This window comes from Triticum dicoccoides, chromosome 2B (genome assembly GCF_002162155.2).
Source record: "Triticum dicoccoides isolate Atlit2015 ecotype Zavitan chromosome 2B, WEW_v2.0, whole genome shotgun sequence".
Classification (NCBI taxonomy): domain Eukaryota; kingdom Viridiplantae; phylum Streptophyta; class Magnoliopsida; order Poales; family Poaceae; genus Triticum; species Triticum dicoccoides.
In genome coordinates this window covers 103,389,016-103,397,100 of record NC_041383.1, presented here as the reverse complement: position 1 = coordinate 103,397,100, position 8,085 = coordinate 103,389,016, and the positions used below count along the sequence as shown (strand labels likewise).

At 46.0% G+C, this 8,085-nt stretch overlaps 1 protein-coding gene across 1 annotated transcript; it reads right to left on the bottom strand.

Annotated features, from left to right (window-relative positions):
• Window positions 1-276: 276 nt before the first annotated feature.
• Window positions 277-4,237, bottom strand: LOC119362368. Its single transcript, XM_037627575.1, has 6 exons — window positions 3,118-4,237; window positions 2,822-3,001; window positions 1,808-1,951; window positions 1,455-1,631; window positions 1,120-1,296; window positions 277-595 (listed from the first exon to the last, which is right to left on the bottom strand). Exons 1-6 carry the CDS (start codon window positions 3,964-3,966, stop codon window positions 527-529), a joined length of 1,596 nt encoding a protein of 531 aa, XP_037483472.1. The 5' UTR covers window positions 3,967-4,237; the 3' UTR covers window positions 277-526.
• Between the last annotated feature and the right edge of the window lie 3,848 nt (window positions 4,238-8,085).

Here is an 8,085-nt window from a genome sequence, read left to right as displayed (position 1 = left end):
CAATTCAAGTTTGGAGCACTAAATTATAGAAACTGCAAGGAGAAGTTTGGATGATGCATTTTTGTGATATTGTTCAAATCTGAATAGATATCCGGTGAACATATCCTGTGAGAGCAAAAATGAAATAATAGTGTTACAAACCTCAAGAGTTCACAAAGGTGGCTTACCGTAAATGGTTCCAGCACACAGTAGGTCTTTGCAAGGAAAAATGTATAAATATCATGATCAAATACATAACACAAAATGAAAAACAACAACTATATAAGTAAATGCAACTAGGATCAGCAATGCGGTTATTACTTTGCATTTATGCATAACTAACACATATTTGGTAGTACACAATATCGTGCAAAAACAACTTACTACTTACACTTTTCCTATGACGCTATTTACTACTTACATTTGGCCAAATAAATTAAATCAAAATGTCCATACATGTGATCCTGAAGTGAAATTACAACAGTTATTTCGGGACGCAGGGAGTATATGATATTTTGATACTAAACTGAAATTACAACATTATAGACTATACAGTATATGTTGAGTATTCTCCAAAGGGCCAGAAGGAGCCATTCAGATGGTTGCAATCATCAACCTGCAGGTTAAATACGGTAAGCTATTTTGCTCCACACACAAGTTTTGACCATAAAAAACTACTCTTTTTTCAGTTGCAAACCTACAAAAAAATCCTGGCAAAGCACAAGAAACTACATGACTTGTTAAATTGTTAAAATGACATAAACTGAGTTATCTCAACTGTTTGCTAGTCACAGACAGAAAATCAAGCTACAATTATTAAACAACTAACGCTATTTACATTAAAGAAAACTCTACTGCGTAAAGGGATAGGGGAAAATCTGAAAATTCTCTATCTGAATTCTACGATTCTATAGTTGCCCAAAGAGATACAATAGCAATAACAACAGTAGGCAATATGGCTGGGAGTTTGCTTCCAACAATAGGTTCTCGTACATAAGGATCGCTTTGCTAGAAAATAAGCATATGCCGGCACATTCAGTTCACAGGGAAAAATATGTCGCGGAAAAATGGAAGTGTCCAGCATTGCAATTTGATCTATACCACTGACAAAAAAATTCAATAACAAGCTCTTATGCTTACTGATTTAGTGATTTCAGAGGTATCTTCAGAAAAAGCATTCCAGTTGCTCTGGAAATTTTGTTGTAATGAGACATACTCATCACCATAAGACTGCTCATAAACTTCTACTTGCTGAGGATAGGAGGAAGACGAGAATATGCTTGCCATGCCTCCATATTCACCAGATTCGAAAGCATGCTGCTAGTCAAAACAACGAGTTAATGAAGAAAATATATATTAGCTGTACTCTGAACAATCAGTCAATAATCTGTCCAATTGACAGTTTTATAAACAAACAGGATCTTATATTAGTGTTGTATCAGTAGCATCTCAAATGTGACAGGAGTACATCTTACATTATCATACTGAGGAGTCACCTCTTCTGCAGAGTCCTGATAGTATCCCAAATTCATCGACCAAGAAGGTTGATAAGCTTCAACTGGGCTGTCAGGTACATATGCATAGGGCTGTATCTCACATGACTGTGTCGATATCTCCGAATTATCAATATGGTTGGTATATGTTGAGAAATTCTGTATAAGGATCAAAATATTATGTAGTTAGCAATTATGAGAATATAGAGAAACATATTACATTTTCACGGAGACAAATGTAGTCAGCCTGGATAAGCAAATACATGTATAGCAACTACTAATGTATCAACATAAAACTGAAAGCACTAAGTAAATGACATTGATAGCTAACAAACCTCGTGGTACTCCAGCTTGTGAGAATAAAATGTTTCCGGAGGCTCAACCTGAACATGCAGTGGTTGTTCACCAGTGTGCTGATTGTAGCAATAAATAGGTTGAGATGAAAATGTACTTTCTATGCCATAACTGGGCAAAACCTCCTGTATTGAAATTGAGATGGGGTTCAGATGTGAAGATAACAAGCAGTCAAGCAGGATAGGGTGTAAGTCATCAGTAACTAATCATGGAACGGATAGCCTACTGTAGTTACTGGAGCATCTCTCTCAAACATATAAAAAATCTTCTTGATTTGTTTTGTGTGACTTGTCTAATGATCCTCCAATGATAAGATCAGTCAATCAGGCATTCAGGCAGAGCAAATATATATGCAGGTGTAGTTAGACAACACTGATGTGCCTGTTGCTACCTCATTCGGTGAAAGATTAAACAAACAGTACATATGGCCACATTAAACAAACAAATAGTAGCACAACTTCAGAGTGTCCGTTCACTAAAGTTGATTGTAGCAATATATAGGTTGAGCTGAAATAGTACTCTCTGCACCATAACAGGACGCTTGTGTGAAACTGAGATGGGGTTTAGGTGTGAATATAACAAGCAGGGACAGGTCCAGGTGCAAGTATAATAAGTAATGAATCATGGATGTTCTGAAAAAGGAAAGTGGTGAATCAGGATTGTCTACTCTAGTTACTGAAGCATCTTTCAGACATACAACTCGTTGATTCGTTTTGGATTTCTAGTCTAATGTTGCTCTTTATAAAGGTCAAATTAATCATTGGGCAGAGCAAGTCAATATGCTGATGGTACTTATACAACACTGGTGCTCCTATGGCGAACCCATTGACTGACAGATCAAACAAACATTAAAACATACCAACACGACGAAGTTATTAATTTAAACATAGCAAATTATTGCGCAAAATGTACAGGCTGACAACTAGTCACTCACTGCTCACTAGTCAGTTGAGTGACTGACACTTAGATAATTCAGAAGTGAGAAATACAAATACCTGATACTGAGGTTCCTCCTCTCTGTAAACATCCTGGTAGCTCTGATTGGGAAACCAGGTAGGTTCATCCGGAACAACATCAACACTGTAAGACTGTTCGTAGGATGTGTCATAGGAGCCATAGGTAGAATGGGCATATGCATACGTATCCTCTTTTGCATTGTGGTATGAAGATAGCCACTGTCTCCGAGTACAAAACAATGAAGGAATTGGTCAATATAATACTGACAAAGGAAGATAAATATTAGTAATAGTATGCCAAGTGAGCTGAAGAATGATGCGGTGTATTTCCTCACATTGCTCTGATCGTGCGCCTGGCCAGCGTCGTGCCACTGCACATTCCCATGCACCTCGCCGTGGTCGTGCCACTGCACATTCCCACGCACCTCGCCGTGGTCGTGCCACTGCACATTCCCAGTTGACGGCACCTCGGCGTGGTCGTGCCACTGCCCATTCCCAATTGCCGGCACCTCACCGGCGTCGTGCCACTGCACATTCCCAATTGCCGGCGGCGGCACCTCGACGACCACGGCGTCCTCCACTCCCCCCTTCTTGTTGGCGTACACGGGGACCCCGTGGCAGTCGGTCCCGATCCGCCGCTCCCCGTACCCGTCGGCGTGGCCGAAGAGGAAGTCCAGCCCGCGCATGCACTGCCTCCAGTAGTCGCGCGGCCCGCCCCGCGAGTGGCAGCAATGCGACCCCGCCGCCAGGTACGGCCAGCGCCGGAACACCTCCGGCGTGGGGTACACCAGCGGCCACCGGGGCGCGTCCCCGTAGTCGTGCGGCTTGGGCCAGTAGAACGGCTCCGCGACCGGCACCGGCACAGGCACCGGCACTGGCACCGGAACCGGCGAAAAGGGCGGTGTCCTCGCCGGCTCTGGCGATGGGACCGGCCGGGGCTTCGCGGGCGAAGCTGGTGCCGGCTGCGGCGTGGTGGGAGCAGGTACAGGCGCGGGCGCAGGTGGACGCGGAGATGAACGCGCGGGGGCACCGGCGGGGGAGGAGATGGGGTAGCAGGTGGAGGTGGAGGGCGGGAGGGGTGCGCCGTAGGTGGCGGAGATGTCGTAGCCGCCGCCGTAGGGGTGCGGGTTGTACTCGTAGAACTCGTCGTCGTCGATCTGGCCATCGTCGTCGGCGGCCGCCATGGAGCGGTGGTGGAGTCAGCGCTCAGCGGTGGTTACGGCTGTGGCGTGGGCTGGAGTGGAGACAGACTGGGGTGTGTGGGAGCGAGGAGGCGAAGTGGGAGCAGACGAGTGCATGTGCGGGGTGGGGGGCGGCTGGTGGCTTGTTAGTTTCGGGTGATGGCGACGGCGAAGCGGTGACGGAGGCGTCGTTTGGAAGCCACCGCACGGTTGGGGTTGGGACGGGAGGAAGATGCCGCCATAGCATTATTGCGCACCGAGTTCGAGGGCGTGCGATGAGAGTGGGACAGTGGGTGAGGTGAGAGTAGTAGTAGGAGTATTTTTTGGCGGTTTGGCACCGGGATCAAAGGCGGGATAGGTATCGGGCTATCGGCCAGTGGGCCAGCGGGCCTGTGCTATCCATTTTCTGATTTCAAAATTCATCAGAATTCCTATTTAATCTAAAAAAAAATCAGAATTCCTATTTTTACATTTCAAAAATACTGAAAAAAATACAGATATGCATGGAGGCATAATGTGCATCTGTTTAAATTTGCAGAACAAAATACATTGAAACGAAGGTTGTAAAAAAAACAAATTTGGGCCTTTTTAACACATGATCCTATTCATCCTCAAAGTCCAGAATTTTATCTCTTTTGTACAGGTCGCATTTCAAGATACTGCATCTTGAATTTTTGCGCACGCATACATTTTTCCTTGTATACTTACATATTTTCTTCAGACTTTTTTGAATCCAGGAAGTTTGAATTTTGAATTTTTTAAAAAAAAGGCTCCATGGAGCTCGGTCACCAAAAGGCCCTGCTCATTTTTAGCCCTTTTCTCTCGAGGAGCATGTGAGAAAAGCTATATGGATTATCTAAAAGAACCTATATGGTAATGAAGCTTGATACGATAAAACACCCAAATGATAAGTGTCACATGTGTGGCATGACGCGCTCCGGCCCTGACGTTTTTTACAACTAAAGTTGTCATTCGAAAATAAAAAACAAACCCAAAAAATAACTGAAACTTGTCATCCAAAAAAAAGTTGCCATGCTTGACAACTAAAGTTGTCATCCCCGCATCCCCGCGTCACTAAACTTGCCATCGAAATGTTCAGAGTTGCCACGCATTTGTGCCACACGTGTGGCACTTATTAGAGTCCAAAAACAAATGATAGGGTTGAATGGAAATATCTGAAGAACACAATGTTGAGGGAAACTTATTATGGCATGTGTGACCTCTATTAATTACATGATAAGATTCACTCGACAGAAAACAAACATTATAAACCCAATAACAGGTTGTGGCGGGGTCCCTTAGAGCATCTATAGTCGGGCACTCCAAACCGGTCTCAAACGCCCTAGCGGCCTGTCTAGTCATGAAAATTTGACCCTGACGGGACCTCAAACGGGCCTCAAACGCTCGAGCTGACTGGCACCCCTCATATCCAACCCAAAATATGGGGCAAACCCTGGACACTAGTCAATCCGAACTCCACTTCACTCTTGTCTCTGTCCACTCCACTTCTGATCCCCACCCCTCTGATCCGATGGACTACGACAGAACCAGCTGAAAGGATCGATATGGTTGACTAGAGGGGGTGAATAGGCAACTAACAATTTTTAGCTTTTCTTGACCAAATTAAACTTAGCATCAAAGTAGGTTGTCTAGATGTGCAACTAGGTGAACAACCTATATGATGCAACAACATCAAGCACACAAACAAGCAAGGGATACAACACAATATAAGTTTGCACAAGTAAAGGTGAGAGATAACCAAGAGTGGAGTCGGTGGAGACGAGGATGTGTTATCGAAGTTCCTTCCCTTTGAGAGCAAGTACGTCTCCGTTGGAGCGGCGTGGAGGCACAATGCTCCCCAAGAAGCCACTAGGGCCACCGTATTCTCCTCATGTCCTCACACAATGCGAGACGCCGTGATTCCACTATTGGTGCCCTTGAATGCGGCGACCGAACCTTTACAAACAAGGTTGGGGCTATCTCCGCAACTTAATTGAAGGCTCCCAACGACACCACGAAGCTTCACCACAATGGAATATGGCTCCGCATTGACCTCAACCGTCTATGGTGCTCAAACACCCAAGAGTAACAAGATCCGCAAGGGATTAGTGGGGGGAATCAAATTTCTCTTGGTGGAAGTGTAGATCGGGCCTTCTCAACCAATCTCTAGAAAATCAACGAGTTTGATTGGCTAGGGAGAGAGATCGCGCAAAAACGGAGATTTGAGCAACAATGGAGCTTAGGGAGGAAGAGGTAGTCTTCTTAGGGAAGAAGACCCCCTTTATATAGTGGGGGAAAAGATCCAACCGTTACCCACTTAGTCAGCCCGCGGGGCGCGGTACTACCACACGAGCTCACGGTACTACCCCAAGGCCTTACGGTACTACCGCACCACGTTGCGGTACTACCGCTCGTGCGGTAGAAGCCAAGTGAGGACCTGTTGCACTAGGCAATGAGCGGTAGAACCGCCGGAGCGATACTACCGCGCGCCCCTATGGTACTAATGCAAGGCAGGGGCTCACCAGGGCTGGAAAAGGCACGGACTAAATAAATTACGTCTGTGACTACTTCCGCTGAGATTGGGACTTGCGAAAATCCGGCATGGTACTATCGTTCGCAGGGAGCGGTACTACCGCGTAGGGGCGGAAGTAAAAAATTACTTCCGCGCCTACTTCCGTGCGTGACAGCGTTCTGGGCTAGAGGTAGCAGTACTACCGCTCGCTAGGAGTGGTACTACCGCTACCCTGAGCGGTACTACCACGGGCAGCTGCGGTACTACTGCTCCCTTGAGCAGTACTACCGCACGCCATAGAAACTATAGCACTTGAAAGCCTTCCTCTCGCAGCGACAAGGATAAACGGATGGTGCTCCAAAGAAGCAAAGGAAAGGTGGTGCAAAGAAACAGATGTGTACATGTTGATTCCACCCTAACCTTTCCGAAGCGGACCCCCTCCAATAGTACGGCTTTCCTACGACTCAAATCCACCGAAAAGAAACATAGAGAACCACCGTCTTTGATAGGCTCCGAGGGGCAACGAATCGTCTTGTGCCTAGACATGAGATATCTGAAATGCTCACTACACACGATTAGTCGCAAATGCACTGTCATCAATCACCAAAACCACATAGGGAGAAATACGCCCTTACAATCTCCCCCTTTTTGGTGGATTGATGACAATACGAGATTTGCACATAGGAATATAAAATGAACATAAGCAAACCCAAAATCTATAAAATATAGACAAGCTCCCCCTAGTTGTGTGCACTCTGTAGCTATGCTTTGGACTGCACAACACACATACTACGATCAACACTCCTCCTATAGTTTATAGAGCAGGCACAACTGGCACCAATAAGTGACAATAAGCATTGAGGCAGGGAATAATAAGTGAGCATGAAGTAAAGGGCACATGATAATTAACATAAGCTCACAATTCTACTAAACATACTAGACAAAAAGGATAAGCTTGAGGGCATACGTCTCACACCATATGATAGAATAGTCTCCAGGTCTCACACGCACACCAACACAAACCAATAAACCAAGGCAACGAAGGTTCAACGAAACGACAGCACAAGAGACACGCAAATCCTACTCTCTCCCCCCCTTTGGCATCGAGAACCAAAAAGGCAGAGAGGATAACTACGACACAGGTGGTAGCTCCGACTGACGCGATCACCCATCAAGCCACTCATTTGTCTCAGCATCAGGAATAGACTCCCCGTCAGACTCAGTCCACTGATAGCCCTGCTTCGCCATCCAGGCAGCCTCAGGAGTGATGTTCTTCTCGGACCCGCTTGAGACTTGCTCGCCAAGCTTCCTCAAGATCCTCTTGTCGCACTGGTGACTCTCCTTTTGAGCAACATGGGTTTGGCACTGCCCCTTGGCCTGCATGCAGAACAGAGACTTCACCTTAGCCTTGAGCTTCTTAGCCCAAGAGGGCTCAGTAGATGGAGGTGCATAACCCTCAGAGCTATCCTCATCCTCCTCCTCCTCAAACTCATCCTCATCAACATCCATATGAGCAGCCTCGGCCTTAGCCCGGGTAGTGGTGTTAGCCCACTGGTTCTTCTGGCACAGCTTGATGGGCTCATGGCGAATCCAGTTGGGAGCAAGGAACT

Coding starts and splice junctions, on each gene's coding strand:
- LOC119362368 (XM_037627575.1), bottom strand. CDS start 3,966: ATGGCGGCCGCCGACGACGATGGCCAGATCGACGACGACGAGTTCTAC. Junction 3,002..3,117: donor AGGCGCACGATCAGAGCAAT/GTGAGGAAATAC, acceptor ACTCGGAGACAG/TGGCTATCTTCATACCACAA. Junction 596..1,119: donor CCTCTGAAATCACTAAATCA/GTAAGCATAAGA, acceptor TTTAACCTGCAG/GTTGATGATTGCAACCATCT.